The sequence below is a fragment of the Neovison vison genome, chromosome 12, assembly GCF_020171115.1.
Source record: "Neovison vison isolate M4711 chromosome 12, ASM_NN_V1, whole genome shotgun sequence".
In the NCBI taxonomy this organism is placed as follows: domain Eukaryota; kingdom Metazoa; phylum Chordata; class Mammalia; order Carnivora; family Mustelidae; genus Neogale; species Neogale vison.
The window spans coordinates 61,945,186-61,962,943 of NC_058102.1; the positions used below are offsets into that span (position 1 = coordinate 61,945,186).

Sequence of the window (17,758 nt, forward strand, 5' to 3'; positions counted from 1 at the left end):
GACCAACTGATGGCAATGTGGAACATTTTCTGCTAGTTATTCATTGACTTAAAAAAAAAAAAAAAGGCACTTTTTCCAGAGACTGGGCAGGAGATAAGATGTCAAGAAGTAATAAGTAGCAAAATGAAAGAGGAGAATGCAATGGAACCAAAAAGAGAAAACATTAAAGTGATGTGCTTTTTTTTTTTCCCTGTGTATGCAGATGGACAGGAAAATTATAGCAGTAATTGCAGACTTCTTTTCACCAAAGACAGGCTGGCCTTGGGGAATTAGACTATGAGAGAAAATGTCCAATGAAACTGCATTCTCATCCAGGCCCCACCTGACTTGCTGGATATGGGTTTGTCCAAGGTCATTTACCCTTTCTGTGCCTGAGTTACCTTAAATGTTAAAAGAGATGGTTTGCTTCTTCCAGCTACTGGAAAGATGAATGAGATAAAGCCTCAGGAGGCACCCAAGACTGGTCAGAAAAGGTGTTACAGGAATTTCAAGTAGTACTATTATTATTGAACTGTGTATCCTGCTTTAATGAGTCATCTTGCTGCAAAGATGCATAAGCAATTTCAAGTGTGGCAGAGGACCAGAGACAAACAGAAGAGGCAAGTACTCGGAGGTGGTGTTCGGGGAGATCTCAGTTGCATTGCATTCTGCCCTTTGCTTGTTTAAAGAATAAAAAGGGGGTGGAGTACAGGGGAAACAAGACTTTTTTAATTAAGTACAGCAATGTGGCTATACAAACAAACTTTTTAAATACTAGAGCTAGTTTGAATTCAGGCTTTGTCACTACTGTAACCTTGGGCAAGTTATTGTTTCTTTAAACTTCCATTTTTTGCATCTGTAAAATGGGGATTAATTATAGAATCCATAGGGTTGTTGTGGGGATTTTAAAATGTGCACTGTTCAAAGACTATAAAGTTGGGCTATCATTGTAATTTATAGGAGATAGGGGACAGTAGAAATTCAGATTGATAATAAGCGAAACTTTAAAAAAAATAATATAAAAAGTCAAATTTTTATTTTATAAAACATCATATGATGTAAGGGGCCTAAGAAGAGGCAAACTTGTTTTGTCAGGTCTGAGTCTACTCCTATTTCATGGGCCCACGGTAACTAGTCAAACCTTTGATATCTGGCACACAAAACACAAACAGGAAAAGCCTTCCGTGTGCTTTCATAAAACAGTTTTCTATTTTAAAGAGATATATATATTTTTGAAAAAACCTCTGATACCCAATAGCTCTAAAAAAACAACGCCCAGCGGCCGGGTTGCTGTTGTTCTAAAAGACAGAGCAATCTGGGGCGCAGGGATTACTCTCCCGGTGACTCCCGCTCCAGGCTGGGAAGCCTTCGGGCAAAGCCCTGGGGGCAGGACGCGGGTTTTTTTTTTTTTTTTTTCCCCTCAATCGATCCCGGAACCTTCGTTGGGCGGGGTGAGGGCAGCGCGGGAGGGGCGCGAGGGAGGGGTCTGGCTCGCCCATCCCCCGAGCGCGCGGCGGGGCGGCTGGCGGGCGGCCGCGGAGGATGCGGAGGGGCGGCGACGCGGGCCCGACCCAGCCGGGGCGGCGGGGCTGGCGGGGCTGGCGGGGCGGGCGCCGCCCGAGGGGGTAGGGCGCGCGCGGGGGCGCGCCGGGCCGGGGAGGCGCGCTCCGGCCGCGCTCGCTCCGCGCTCCCCGCGCTCCCTCTGCTCGTCGCTCGCTCGCTCCCTCCTCCCTCGGCAGCCGCGGCGGCAGGCAGGAGAAGGCGGCGGCGGCGGCTGGGGATCAGACATGGCGGCGGATCTGAACCTGGAGTGGATCTGCTCCCTACCCCGCTCCTGGACTTACGGGATCACCAGGGGCGGCCGAGTCTTCTTCATCAAGTAAAGAGGGGCGCGGCGCGAGGGGCCCGGGCGGTGCGGGAGGCCGGCGGGAGGCGAGGAGGGCGCCGGGTGCGCGCCGCTCCAGCCCCTCCGGCTCCCCCGGAGCACCCTCTCACGCCCGGTGTCTGCCCCTTTTCTCATCCCTGCAGCGAGGAGGCGAAGAGCACCACCTGGCTGCACCCCGTCACCGGCGAGGCCGTGGTTACCGGGCACCGGCGGCAGAGCGCAGGTAACGCTGAGCGCGGCCGGGCCCGAGCGGAGTTGGGCGCCGCGGGGAGGAGGCGGCAGCGCCCCGGCAGCCCGTCGCCCCGCGACCTGCCCCCGGCCGCCGTCCCCGGGAGGCGGCGAGGTGGGGCGGAGGCCGGCGGGGGCGGCCGCAGGTACAGGGGCAGCCGGGGCCCCGCCGCCGGACTTCTCTGGAGTCTGAACGCTGCTCTCTCCTTCGCCTTTCATCGCCACTTGGAGAGCGGAGCCCTCCTCCCGGGCCCCCTCCCCCTTCCCTACCTGGACCCCCGACGCCCCCAGGGAGGCCGACCCCCCTCTCCCGGAATTCGAGACCCCGAGTGCTTCCTCTCGCGGCTGCGCCTCAGTCCTTCCGCCAGCACCCCCGCGCCCGATCTCACCCCCTCTCAACCTTTAGGAAGTCCTTGCCCACTCCCCTCGGTGCAGCCCGGGACCCTGGCCCTCGTCCGCCGGGGTCAGGGTGTCCACATCGCCTCCCTGTTCCCCGGACAGCTGCTTGCAGTCGTGCGGCTTCCTCCTCCCCTTAGGTGGGACTTGTGGGGAGGTGACTGAGGAGGAGGAGGAGAGGAGTTCGGGGGTGCTGCGAGTCTCTGTGTGACAGTAGCGCTCTCCCTTCTGCCACCGGAGCGGCCGCCGGAGCCCGAGGACGTATTTGTAGTCTCAGCTGCCGGCCGGCTAGACTCTCGGTCCCCGGCAGCAGCCCGGAGGTTGCACAGACCGCCCGGAGGCGGTTGGGATGCAAGGGGGTGCCTCGCAGTTGGGCCCTCGTCGGAGAGGGTCGGCGGGGAGCCACATCTCCCCGGAGCCTGGGCCAGCTTGTTGCCATGCCGAGCAGGAGCTGAGCTGCAGAGAGGTGGACTGGAGCCTCCCGGCTGGTCTGGCTTTCTTTGGGCGCTCTTTGTTTACATTCGTGAAACTTGTTTGTCTTTGAAATGTAACATGTGTTCTCTCACTGGCCGGCCTCTGGGTCTCGTCCTGGGGGAGGCTCGAGAACCGTTCGGGTCGGAGGGGAGGCTGGCTTCAGCAGTCCTTCAGAGCTGCCCTCTGGGATACTTTCTCTCCAACTCTGAGATTCTGGGACTCTCTCAGAGGGGCCAGGATATGGAACAAGCCTGCCTTCTCTATTAAATTCTGGAGTTCACTGAAGTGACTAATTTCCAAATTTGCAAAAAGGTGGAGGAGGAAAGGGAAAGCAAGAATGGTGAGGTTACATTTTTAAGACATTTCTGACTAATACACTGTCACATTTCTTAACTCCCCTCTGCAGTCTCTGACTTCAATATGCACCTTTCAGTGTTTTGCATATATATTTCAACTCTCATGGCCTTTTTGCCTCATGGATAATAAACTTATTTCACAAAGGACAATATGGTATTTAAATTACTTAGCCTAATCATCTTGTGTAATTATTTCATGCTTATTTTGGTTATGTGTGATATGAATTTGTATCCTGTTTACCCCCACAGATTTGAGAACATGCACACTACAGAGAAATTTTATTCTTTTTTTGATTTCACATTAATTTTTCAGACATGATTATCGTTTTGTTTTGTTTTGTTTTTTTCCTGGTTTGGTATGCTTTTGACTTTGTGGTTTTAGACACACATCCCTGGTTTTCATTTCAGATATTATGTTTAAATCGAAGCCATTTGTCATGTGCAATGTATAGCATATACAATGACCGTCATTCACCTGTAACTTCACACATTTAAGCCTAATCTGTAGAAACATACATGTATAGAGTATGTGATGTCAGAACTCTTGTTCCGTAATTAAATACTTAGGAAGTTCTTTCTCATCAGTGACACTTCCTGGATGGATTCATTTATGTAGCTGAAAGGTATGGTCTTAAATAAACACACTTATACCTAAGAAGAAGCAGGTGTTGCCTTTAATGCAGGGTTTGGTGGGTTTCTGGGTTTTTTTTTCTTTTTTTGGCCAGCCATCATGAGTATTTTACCTAGGATTAGAAGGCTTCCCTTGCTTTTTTTGGGATGCCAGAGAGTAGTAGTTCCTTTTCACTGATCATTAAAGTATATAATCATGTAAGATAATCTCTAATATTGTTCATTCTTTTCTGGTGGCTTTTAATTTGAATCTCCATTTTTCCAAAAATATTTTGTTCACTATGAGTTTTGTTACCAATTCAACATCTTTTTTTTTTTTTTTAGAAATTTACATAATAAATGGAAATAGCTGATGATGAAAATGAATAAGTAAAATGGATTGAAACTTATTTTGCTATCCCATTGAAGTAATACTAACTGTAAAATGTATGTTTTTTAGATTTGCCTACTGGCTGGGAAGAAGCGTATACTTTTGAAGGTGCAAGATACTATATAAAGTGAGTTTTTTAATTATGATTTTTTTCTTGCTGATTTGAATGTTGTAATTAATCTTTAGTTGAATAGTTGTATCTCTAGGTACGCTCATAATTTTTTAAGGTCTATCAAATAATACTGACTTTATATAGTGTTGTAATTTTGAGAGAAGAGATAACACTCATAGTTTTCTTATGTTATTTGCCTGGACATACATGCATTTGGAAATTAGATCATTGATGGTCACAATTACATGTTTGGTCCTAGGTGATAGGGTACTACAGTGTTTGGTCTTCAGCATGTTACCATATTTTTTTTTCTTTTAAAGTGAATTCTGTTCATGTATATTTTAACCAGAGCTGTTAATAAGAAGCAAAAGTGATGTGAAGCTAGGTTACAGTTGGATGAACAATGACAGAGTTGAAAGTAAAAACCAACAAATAAATACTAATTATTTCACAAACATCTGTTGGAGCATTGTAATTTGCCTTAGTTTATTTAAATATGTTTAAGTCTTTAAAATACAGATGTTTTATGGTTGGTTGTGATTGAATAAAAAGCTTTCACTAGAGCTTACAAAGGAGAGATGACCAGTCAGTCCTGACTTTTAATTCTAAAGACATTGAATTAATTTCTGTTCCGGGTTCACTTGGTGGTACTTGGAGACAAATACAATGCTTGAGGTCAACAGTATGCAGGAAAATTTTTTACCTCCCAAGGGGAAAATAAAAGTGGTTTTATCTTCATTTTAAATTAGAAACTATTAACTTAAGAGCTTGTTTTAAAATTTTTTCTTTAATTTTAAGGAACTGAAACTTGAAAAGAATGCTTAAATAAAAGATTTGGTTGAGATGTTCATAGTTTATTAATAATAACAGATACCCAGCTAAAGCCAGCTTTATTTCATTGGGCCCAATAAGTATTTTACTAAGTGATATTTTTAAGATTACACCATAATTCCATTAAAATATAATTACCTGTATGGTTTTAAATTTTTTCAGAATGATATTTATGTAAAATGTCAAGGACTATTTATATTGCATTTGGTTATAGAAAGAAGGAATGATTGCATTTGGATATAGAAAGAAGGCAGAAGTAACATCCAGGCATGGAGGATTTCATGATGTGGTTCTTCTCTGGATAATTTTCAGTTACATCTTTAATTTGGAGATTGTGCTGTACATTATTAGATGGCCTAAAAAATAAAGGCATAAGTAAAGTGCAGCGTCATCAGGTATTTTCCTAGTGGCTATTTTCATTCTGTATTAAAGTGAAGTTGTATTGTCAGGAAAAGGGCATTTTTTTGGAGGTAGTCTTGATATTTCTGAAGAAATTTTTTTTTTATAGAGTTCATTTATTTTTATCCGGTAGTTTTACTGTACATTAAGGCTAGTTAATCTTATAAGAATAGGAGTAACACTGTAATTCTCAGCAATATTTTAATTCCTGTGAATGTGTACAATCTTAGATGAATGTTTATTCAATAGTAGAAAATGTTCTGTGTGGGCTGAAAATTTTTTATTTCAGAACTGAGCCTTTTGAAAGCCTGAATTTTGTTCTACTAGCCATTTTGATTAGATTTTTCTTTTATATTGACTTAAACAAATTAGCCTCTTCTTTGAGTGTCATGCCCAAGTAAGTTTCTCAGGAAAATGAGGACAATATTACAAAAGCTATAATAATTTTACTTTATTTCTGATGACGGTTTTAGATTACTTGGTTTTAATTGTGATATTAATAGTCAGCCAATAATTGTGTCTGAAAATAGTATTTATTTATTTATTTATTTATTTTTAAAGATTTTATTTATTTATTTGACAGAGAGAAATCACAAGTAGACAGAGAGGCAGGCAGAGAGAGAGAGAGAGAGGGAGAGAGAGAGAGAAGCAGGCTCCCTTCTGAGCAGAGAGCCCGATGCGGGACTCGATCCCAGAACCCTGAGATCATGACCTGAGCTGAAGGCAGCGGCTTAACCCACTGAGCCACCCAGGCTCCCCGAAAATAGTAATAATTTATATTATGAAGTAAAATTTGTTGTAAAATTGAGTATGATAGAGAAATATATCACTCATTAAACTTCTTGCAGTAAAATGATTGTTGACAAGTGTATGATTTGCTGAATGGGAGGTGCTACTTTTTTTCTTTTTGAATGTATCAGACTAATTTCTTTTAAGATTAGTTAAATCACTAATGTGGGCCGTAATTTCCTAGAAATTTTTTGCTTACTTGTATATGAGCAATTAGGGATGCTTTTTCATTCTCATATGATAGGGGCACTACTTTTGTCTTAAATTTTGCAGTTTACGAAGAGCTTTTGCATATATTGCCATGTCTGAATATCATTTTAAACATGAAAGTAGTCAGAAGAGTTACTATTTCCATTGTCACACCACATAATAAAACAACAGAAACATGCCTTTGGAACTTACGGGCTGCAAAGACAGCAAGATGAGAAACAGCAGGAACAGGAACTATATTTACAATGTTCAGAGAAGAAAGGATAGGAGTCTGAAGTAGGCAAGTGATTAATGTTGGTGGATGTATTTCTCATCGTTGGTTCTTTCTTAGATGAAGAAAGGAGGTTATTGATCAAATTATAAGAAAGGATGTGATACAGTGAACAGGGTAGGTTTTGTTCTCATGGGAGGAGAGAAGATAGATCGATAAAAGACATGTTGACCCTCCTGCTATTCCTAATCTGGTGTTCCTGGGAGGTTCCCTTAGCAAGAAGGACCTAAAGGTCTTGAGTTTCTACTTTTGTGCCCAAAGGTACATGTAGCTCTCAGATTATTTCTCTTCTGAACAAATGGTGGTGGTGGTTCAAAATGGCACACTGCCGAAAACTATTTTTGTGTAATACTTTGGTATTGATCATTGTATCTGTGGTGGTGGTAAGGTGAAAGAGGATTGAAGTGGGGATAAGTCGCAGTAGTTAGCTGTGTCTTGACCTTCTTAAAGACCTTGGAGCTCAGTCTTCATGCCTTTAAATTGGGCTGGCTGGAAATGGCAACTTCTGAATTCCATCCCATTTTTAAATTACTCTGGATTTTTTAATATTTTGGGAATTTGTTGTAGTCTACAAAATGATGATCTCAAGGGCCAGGAAGACATGTTACAGGAAATATGGAAAGATGCTTAGCTTTCCTGTGGTGCCAACTATTTTAAACTTTGTATAGATAACCACAGATGAATATGAAGTGTGTAGTACTAGAGCTGTGTGTGCTTTCTTTCTGTTGCTGCGTTTTGTGCTTTGTAACATACCTTCCCTGGAGAGCTGCGTGGGAACGGTTAATAGTGCTCTTGTCAACACAGGACCTGATCAGAGTTAGAGTTGTATAGATTTGAATTGGATAATCAGTTTATAGAATTTTTGAAATTGGTTTCTTAATAAAAGTTTACAGTTAGGTAAAAGAATATATAATACAGAGAATATATTTTACTTTAAATGCATTTGTCCAAAACATGTTAATATTTAAAAATTATTTATCATAAAGATAAATAATTTTTTGACAGAAGTATTTTTCTGTATACTTTTTTTAAAAAAAGATTTTATTTATTTATTTGACAGAGAAAGAGAGAGAGAACAAGCACAAGCAGGGGGAGTAGTAGGTAGGGAAGAAGCATCCTCCCTTCTGAGCAAGGAGCCTGATGTGGGCGTCTCTATCCCAGGACTCCAGGATCATGACCTGAGCGGAAGGCAGCTGCTTAACCGACTAAGCCACCCAGGCACCCTTTTTTTCTGTATACCTTAAGCTAGCCAGCTTAGAAATTATAGTGTCTGTATAAAAACAAATATATACAATATGTTAATTCATTTTAACATATTCATAATAATTCATATTTATCTTTAGGAAGAATGCAGAAAATTATCAGTGGGTTTTATAATTTATGAAGTATAGGTTTAAATATCCAAATAACTTAGCTTATGAAATACAGAGATTAGTCTTAATATATTTGAAAGTTACAAAGCTTTCTGCTTACTCCTTGAAAATACTATTTAATGACTCTGTAATGACAGGTCATGGTAGCTTAAAATGGATGTGTCATTGACTATCCCTTTGTGCTTCAAAGCTGTAAGACGGTTAACTTAAAGTAACAAGCAAATCTTAAAACAATGCTCTCTGAGCAATGAGAAACTTTGTTCTGATTATTTAAAGGTCATTGTCTTACGCAGTAGAATTGGGAATCAAAAAGTCTTCGCAGGGTAATAAAAGTAGTGTGTAGATTTTGTGAGGTTATATTTTCATATTGCTTTTTTTCGTGACTTAAAATTTTAAGTTCTGAAAATTGAACTTTTTCTTAGATATGCAAATAGAGCAGTGTTTGATTTTTGACTAATGAAGTTTCTTTTAAGTATCTGCGATAGCCGGATCTAATGTGTGCTTGGAATTTCAAACCAACCTGCAGCGAGGGGAATTCTGGCTTGACATAGCCATTTAAGATTGCAAGTGAGGAAAAATATTGTTTCTTCATAGATAATCACATTTTGAACTATGAGCAGAGATAGGGAATATGACATAACTGCCACCAAGAATCTTAGAATGTATTACTATATATTTGATATTTAAAATTGGCGGGTACATTAATACCCTAATAATATAATGGGGGATAGCCGTATAATGCTTAGAACAATTCATGGATATTATATTTCTTTTTTATATTCATAACAGAGTTTTAGACTATAATATATGATTCTTATGTGTGTGAAGCAGTTTATGGTAATTCATTACGTACAACGCAACTATGAACTATGATTTCAACCTTCAAGGAGTTTCAAGGAAAAAAACAGGCACTATGTTAAAAGAGGGAGGTGGTAGTCTGCCGGGGTGGCTCAGTTGGTTAAGCGCCTGCCTTGGGCTCAGGTCATGATCCTGGAGTCCCAGGATCAAGTCCCATATCCTGCTCCCTGCTCAGCAGGGAGTCTGTGTCTTCCTCTGCCTCTCCTCCCTCTCATGCTCTCTGTCTCTCTCATTCTTTCTCTTTCTCAGATAAATAAATAAAAGCTTTAAAAAAAAAAAAGGTGGGGGGGAGCTGGTGGGGGAAACATGAACTTAATCCTAGGTCCTAGGTCTTCAAAAAGGGTTTTGAGAATCCTTTTTGTATTTATTAAATGTTTTTCCCCTTAATGTGGTAGACCGTTCTAGTTTTTTTTAACTCTCAAAGCTCTGGTATGTATTTAGGAAGGGGCAGAATGAGCAGTAGAAAAATAAAGAAATTGGTTAGAAGAGTGAGAGTTGGAGGCTCTGGAGACTGGGCAGATGTAAACATCCCTTTAGAGCCACCTTTATCCAGGAAAAATAAAGGGTTTCTTTGCATTTGTTGATGAATGTACCTCTCCCGTGACCTTTTTACTTTTCTATAACAGCTAGGTGTAAGTTGGGGTTAAATTTGTAAAGTTACATGTATATATGTATATGTAAATTGGAGTTAATGGGGTAAAAAAAAGATCCTAGTTGTCTGTCAGAGTGTCACAAGTAAGCCCGGGAGGAAGAGTCAAATGAAGCCAGGCGGTCCGGGAGAGGCTTAAAGGAAGATGTGGGAGTTGAGCTAGATTTAAGTATATAGACGGAATTCCGATGGGTTGATATAAATGGCTGGTAGGATAAATTGGTGAGGCTGGGCAGGTGTTTAATGTGTGTGATTACTAGTGAGAACTATGTGTTGGTGAGTGATATCAACACGGAAAACACTGGGATGCTGTTTGGAGCTGTATTGTGTCAGGCCTTGGAATGTCAGACTGAGATGTTTATTTTCTAGCTTGCTATTGCAGATTTTTTGGGGTATAGCATTATCGTGTTGAGTGAAGGTTTTAATATAGGCAGGATGGATTAGAAAGAGGCAAACCTGGAATCCAGGAGACCAGTGCTAGATCTGTTGCTATACTAATCTGAGAGTTGGTTGTACCAAGTTGGTAGTAGCGGGAATGGAAAGGAAGGCCATTGATCAATGATATTAAAGAGGAGTTGACAGGCTTTAGGAGTCTTGCTGAGCTAGGAGGTTGACAGCAAAAGAGGTCAAAAACCACTCAAAGCCTTTGTGACTGAGAGGCTGTAAGATTGATTGGTTCCCTTGACCAGAATAAGGGAGTAGGTGGTGGTGGGGAGGGGAGAACTCTGGGTGGAAGTGTTGATCATGTGCTAATCTCTGAGCTGGTTGAGAGGACATAGCATTTTAGGTGGCTAAAATTGGCCTTTCCAAAGGACTCCCCCAACAATAGCTTCTGTTTCTCCTTCACAAACAAGAAACACGACCCACTCTCCCTAGAAAATCCTATTTCAGTTACCTAGTTGACTAGACTATACATGTTGTACAGAAATGTTGTGTTGGTCCCATTATTCATTTAGCAAGTTCTTAGAGAGTATTTTGTGCATGCCAGGTGCTGTAGGCTTTGTGAAGGACAAACATGAACCTTGCTCTTAGGGAGCATACCATTATTTTGTGGGAGAGACCATAATAAAATAATCACCAAGTACATAGTCGTAGACCGTAATAAACTCTGGGAAGTATGCAGGCCGCTTTAACCAGATACAGTGAGCAGACTTGGTGCAACATGAGGGTTACTAGAAGAGGACTTTCTCACAAACATGAGGAATAAGTCTGCTTCTGAAAGTTCAGTGGCGGAATTCCCAGAGTGGATCAGAACAAAGTAGTACAAAATCATCTGAAAAATGAAGAATAAGTAGCATCTGGGGCTTGCAACTGGCCCATAACCTGAGTGAAAGTTCTGCTGTATCTGAAGACTTGGGGTGGGATTGGTGTGGTTTGGAAATTGAGTAAAAGGAGAAAAACTGCAGGAGGAAGTTACCCTCCACTAAATAATAGAGAATAAGGCTTCACCAGCTGGTTTTGATGATCATTTCAGTCCCAGTGGCAGGGTCTTCCCATTAGTTGTTCGCAGATACATTCTTCTGATTCTCTCGACACGTTTTGAACCCCTAAGTGTGCCTTAGTGATTGAGATCTATCACTAAACAAAATAGACCAGAAAACTGTCCTTCTGTGGAATGGGACGGGTGGGGGACAGAATATCAAAGTAAGCTTTAGTAAATAAGTACTTTTTATAGTATGTATGAATATGCAAATGCTGTAAGAAAATAACGGAACAGGTTTCAGTGTATCAGGAGAGGAATGATGAGGAATGAGTATGGGAAGAAAGTTGAAATCAGAGAAGTTAACGGTTCGTTGTTTGGGGATGTCTCTGGTTGGTGTAATCGGCAGTTACTTAGGAAAGTAGGGTGCTCCTGCAGGTCTCAGCAGAGGAGGCCCGTGATCCGGCTTCACCCTTTGAAAGGGTCATTCTGACTACTGTGCTATGAGGAAATTTGGGGGAGCTAATGGAGCCCTTCTAGAGCAAATTCTGGTCCCTGTCAGATTCTCTCCTTATATTTTTCGTTCTTAGCATTTAACAAGATGATGATTAAATATTGAATTGTATAATTACCATGTTTCTTTTAAGGTGCCAGTGATTATCAGTTACCATTGATTTAGTAGCAGCTTTCCAGGGGGAAAAGAGAGCTCCACGACCATATTAAATAAACCTCTCCATCCTTATTTCAGAAACACTATATTTAAAAAGTACATGTTAGAATCAAGGCAGTGCTTGTTAAATACCCCATATGATCATACTCTGTATGGTAAGTAAGCTTCATGAAAAGCAGTCTTCTTCACTGCTGTATTTTTAGTCTTGTGGCCTAAGCCCTCTCATAGTAGTTTCTCAGTAAATATTTGTTGATTGAACTTTGATGATGACAGTCAGTCTAAGTCTGTGCTTGCCTCCTTGTGAAATTTAGATATTCCCTCCATGTGACATTTGTCCCAACAAGAATTAGTAAATCATCTGTGCATTTGCTTTTTGTGATTCTTGGTGAAATAGAAAGATCTGCTTAGAGGCCTGATTGTAAACCTGATCCATGACAAAGCCAAGATAATGCAGGAACCTGAGATGCCTCTTAGAAAGCAGCTGAAATCTAGATTTTGCCCCAGCCTTGGCATTCCCATTTAGAAACTTTCGCAGTTCAGGCCGATATGGCTTCTAGGGAGTAGGGGAGATCTTGAGGTCTATGCTGTTCTCCTAGTATGGGTAAAGTGAATGTAGACCAATCTTTAATACACAGACATCAGCGGATCCTAGAAACCTGAGAGACCTACAGAGTGGTCCTTAGGAGGTACAGATGATGGAAGTTTTAGAGCCAGTTGGAGAACTCCTTGGTCACTTAGGAGTAGCCTCTCAGCTATTTGGGAATTATTCTCCAGGTGGCCAGTAACTTCAGAAGCACTCAACTCTTTGAAGTCATGATAATCTTTATGTTTCCCGCATTCGGCACATAATAGACAATTAGATGTTTGAAATGAAGATCTGTAACAAATTGGAAAAAAAAAAAAAAAAAAGCAAGTCTTTATCCAAATTTGGACATCCAAGGGTATTTTTCCACTTTTCACTTGTCATCTAGTCAGGATTCTTATTGTTGTAAATGTCAGTGACCCAAAGCCAATAGTATAAGGAAAAGCAAACTATTTTCCACATTAACTCCAGGAGTGATACAAATGAATTCTTTAAAGCTCTTACCTTTTTTTACTTTAAAAAGCTTCTTTCCACTTAACCAGAAAAATTGTGCTTCAGGCCCAAATTATAGCCTTTCAGTTTTTTTTAACCCAAAAGGTAAAGTTTTTTATCCATTACCAAATTAAAAAAAAAAAATCTTGGACAGGACTTTGACCACCTTAGATCACGTGCCCATTTGCTAGAGCAAAGACTGGCCCTCTGGTCTTCAGTAATTTTCTGTCCTTGGCTGCAGCCAAAATTACCATTGGCAAGCCTCTCCGAAACCATGTGATTAGAGAGAAAGGTCCAATTCACCATAGGAAACCAGGGTGTGAAAGACGACAAGATCAGAGGTCTGCTCCTTCTCCCTTATAAATAGTGCAACGTTCGCAGAGCCAGGAAGGCAGTGAGCCTGAGCATCTGCAGAATTCCAGTAAGTGAGAGTGTCAGTGATCATCAGGGAAGCTTTAGGCTGTACCTTGCAGAGGGAGTAATTGAAAAGGTAAGCAGGATGGGTTAGGCCTAGATCTGGGAGAATGGAGTGCAAGTGTTGAATTCTGAAAAAGACACAGTATAAAAAACCAAGCTTACTGGCTGTCGTGAGCAAAGGGGATTGGGGGAAAAATCACCCAGTCCTGTTGTGCCTACAGAATTCCTAGATTTGGAATTATTGGGAAAGAATGTGACCTTTTTAAAAGGTTTAGTACCTTAACATTTTGCCAAGTTTCACTGTAGAAGATTTGTACACATTTATGTTCTCTCCTGCAGTATCTGAGAGTATATGGAAGTGCCCCCATTTCTCCCTCACCTGCAGTTAACACACTTGATTGGACAGATGAAATTTAAAGGTAACTGACAGAGAATCTACATGGATTGTTGTTAGTGATACAGATGGTTTAGAACAGGGATTAGTTTTCCAGTTATCTTTTGCTATATAACCAACTACCCCAAATCTTAGTAGCTTAAAACAGTAATGATTTATAGTTTCTCCTTCCTCTGGGTTGACTGGGCTCAGCTATACCATTCTTCTGTTCTTGGTGTGGTATAACTGAGGTCACACGTGCAGACACATTCAGCTGGAATTAGGTTGTGGCTGGAATATCCAGTGTCTCTCTCCTCCTGGCCTCTCATCACTTACTGGTTTATCTAGAATTTCTTTATAATATGGATATTATAATATGGCTGGCTTATTTTATTTTATTTTGTTTTTTTAAGATTTTATTTATTTGACAGAGACACAGAGAGAGGGAACACAAGCAGGGGAAGTGGGAGAGGGAGAAGCAGTTTTCCTGCTGAGCAGGGAGCCGGAGGCGGGGCTCGATCCCAGGATTCTGGGATCATGACCAGAGCCCAAGCCAGACACTTAACAACTGAGCCACCTAGGTGCCCTTATTTTATTTTATTTTATTTTTTTTTGAGAGAGAGAGAGAGAGAATGAGAACATGTGAGTGTGTGCACGAGCTGAGGGGAGGGGCAGAGAGAGAGCGAGCATGCTCAGCATGGAAATTATGAGATTATGAGATTATGACCTGAGCCAGAATCAAGAGTTGGACCCTTAACCGCCTAACCACCCAGATGCTTCATGGCAGCTGGCTTCTAAAGGGGAACTTTTCAAGAGGACAAGCCCTCATGTTCAAGCACTTACAAACCTTTGCGTACATCATGCTTGCTCATGTCCTGTTGGTCAAAGCAAGTCATAAACCAAGACCAAAATCAAAAGTGTGAGAGGACTAGACAAGCCTGTGACTGCAGTAGGTGTGGTCATTGCAGATCATTGATGTAATAGATTACCAGAGATGGAAGTACAACTAGGATTGTAGCTCTTAATTGATGAGTAATGGCACTTTGAAGCACTGTATTCAGACCAACTTCTGGATCAGTAGGAAAGCCTATTGCACTAAGCTAGTGATATTTGTAAGGGCTTAGCTGAGGAGGTGGGTATACTGGTTATATTTACCATCTTTCAATGTCTGAATTTATATCATAAAGCTATAAATCTAAAAAATTAAAGCAATTCACGAGCTTGTGTGTGAGGCTGAATTGTTTAAAGACATTTGAGTGCTTGAGTAAATTGAGTCTTAAACTTTTGTTCATCCTTGTTTCATATTGACAATTAATACAGTTGGTATAGTATAAGATAATGATAGGTAGATAGACAGATGCCTCACCCATGTATGTGTTTGCATGTGGGTTTGTGTGGGGGGAGATTGTAAGTGCTTGTCTGAGTTGTCAACTTGACCTCTTCGGACTAATTATCAGGGGCAGTATTTCCAAGTAAGCACTATAGCACTCTGCATTCTAAGGGAGACTTAAAGGAAAATGTTATTTTTCTGATATGGTGTGCAGAGTCTCCTTTTATACTTTTCCCTCCCACCCTGTAGTGTACTTCCTTTTCTTTGTATTCACGTGTGATATATAGGCAAAATTGAGATTGTACTTAAAAATGAGATTATACTATATGTACTTTCTATTTAATAAATATCTGAGGTCTTTTCATATTAGTAGGTATTAATTCAGCACTGTTCTTTTGGTAGCTACAAAATATGCTTTGATTATTTGGCCATACCCCTATTGTTGGACACTCAGGTTTTTAAATTTTTTTTTCTCAATTTCTACAAGTGTGTAGTGAACATACTCATATTTAAACTTTGTGGTTATTTGCAGTTATTTTTAGAAAATGTTTGTTAAGTGGGGACTAGCTGGATTAGGCTATGTGTATTTTAGCTTTTGATAAATACTGTAAAATCCTGCTGTACATCATAAATAGGGTCTGAATATTGAAATTATTAAAATGCATGCTTCAAAATTAATGAAAAACCACTGTTTTTCACTAAGTCCATGGGGTCATACAAAAAATAGGAAAGTGATAAAATGTGGGCACTTTGTGCCAAACTGACTGCATAATGCATCAGAAAGCCCCAAGTATGAGTACGTCCCATTCCTGAATGCCTTTGGGAATTGGGAGTTGGGCCATCTACTGGGGCCATCTGATAGTCACATCCAAATGAATGGTTTTACTACTCGTGGTTTACAGTTAGTCCAACTCTCCTCCAAAAAGTTTTTATCATTTCTCCTCACACCAGGCAGTGTATGGGATTATTCTCTCTCTTATTCGTGCCAGGATTTGGTATTACCAGACTTAAGGTTTCTGCTAATCTAATGGACAAAATGGTATCTTGCTTGAATTTGTATGTTCTTGGTTTTGGCTATGCTTGGCATCTTTTCCTTGATTTGTTGACAGTTTGAATGTCTTTTGTAAATTGCCTCTTCTGTGTATTTTTTCTTTTTTTCTGTTCTGTCATATATTTATTTATATTTTTGATGTCTGAGCCAGTTAGCTTAGTAGAGATCTCCAAAATATTTTGGTCGTGTACTCTACAGGTAAAAAGTGTTTGATTGTACACCCCATTGTATATTTATAAATTATACATGTATTGCTGTCAGTTCATGTCTTACACATTAGTAAAGCTTATTTTTCTTATGATTTAAAAGTTAATGTATATAAGGGTGCTAAATATTGTTTCCCAAAACCCAGTGGAAGTCTCATGTGTATCCACCTAGAAAACCACAAGTTCAGAGCACGTGAGAGTTAGGCCCTTTATCAGCCAGTTAGATTTGCCAAGAGGAATGTGCTGCTTTCTGTGACCACTGTGGATATAACTTGTAGATCTATGGGCAGTGAATACTCTATAGAAGTAGAAAGTAGCATGGACCAGACCTTGGCTCTATTACTTCTCTTAGCCATATTTGAGAAAATTTCTTTTTTTTTTTTTTTTTAATTTGAGAAAATTTCTTAATCCTGTTTTGTACCAGTTCCTTCTTACCTTACCTGTTACGTAGGCCTATGATGTTATGAGGTAATTTATGTAAACTTTGAAAAGCTGTAAAACTTGGGATAGGTGCGAAATACATGGATGTTTATTTTTTAAATTTTAATTCACATGGATATTTGTGTAAGTTCATAACATTGGGTAAATAGAGAATATGTTTCAGTGTTATTTATGCTGGGAAGCAACTTAAGATGCATGATCTACTAATAGTGGTTCAGAAACATCGTTTTAAGTGTTTATCCTGGGTAGATTTTAAACCCCTTGAAGGTAGGAACTTCACCAACACTTCCTAATATGTGTAATAAGAAGTGTTAGGGATGGTATAGTGTACATTTAAAATACACATATTTGGTTTATTAAAATGTTCTGTTCTACTTAGGAAAGCCCTGTGATTTAGGAATTAGAAATCAGTTTATTTGTGAAGTGCCTGGTGGCACAAAGGAAGACTTTCTTTAAAGAGTAAAGTAGCTATTGTCCGGGGCTACAGATAAAAAAAGCAGGACCGGGACGCCTGGGTGGCTCAGTTGGTTGGGCGGCTGCCTTCGGCTCAGGTCATGATCCCAGTGTTCTGGGATCGAGTCCCACATCGGGCTCCTTGCTTGGCAGGGAGCCTGCTTCTCCCTCTGCCTGCCACTCTGTCTGCCTGTGCTCGCGCTCTCTCTCCCTCTCTCTCTGACAAATAAATACATAAAACCTTTAAAAAAAAAAAAAAGCAGGACCTAGCTTGAATATATTCTCCAGGGTAATGAAGAATTTAAGACACTGTAACATTAGGGACTCTCACATAGGCAAGCAGAAATGAATTAAAAGGAGAGAATGGTAAAGACAGTATATAATATAGTATGCCCAGGAGTGACTGAAAAGGCAATTTTGAATATAGATGTTGCTGTTTTTAAAAAATATTTTTTATGAATTTTTTTCAAAAAATGATTTTAGCTGTAGAATAAATTATCTGTAGAAAAGCA

The 17,758-nt window shown here is 40.5% G+C and overlaps 1 protein-coding gene across 24 annotated transcripts in view; it reads left to right on the forward strand.

Annotated features, from left to right (window-relative positions):
* The first annotated feature begins 1,670 nt into the window (after positions 1 to 1,670).
* Positions 1,671 to 17,758, forward strand: part of PLEKHA5 (pleckstrin homology domain containing A5) — a 237,755-nt gene continuing 221,667 nt past the window's right edge. For 6 of the 24 annotated variants that reach the window (XM_044227409.1, XM_044227411.1, XM_044227414.1 and 3 more), the window contains exons 1-3: positions 1,680 to 1,858; positions 2,008 to 2,087; positions 4,388 to 4,445. In XM_044227409.1, coding sequence (XP_044083344.1) covers positions 1,767 to 1,858; positions 2,008 to 2,087; positions 4,388 to 4,445 — 230 coding nt within the window. In that variant the 5' untranslated portion in view covers positions 1,680 to 1,766. Of the gene's footprint in view, positions 1,859 to 2,007; positions 2,088 to 4,387; positions 4,446 to 17,758 lie in introns of all 24 variants that reach the window. The other 18 variants (XM_044227422.1, XM_044227421.1, XM_044227417.1 and 15 more) reach the window with 6 other exon arrangements.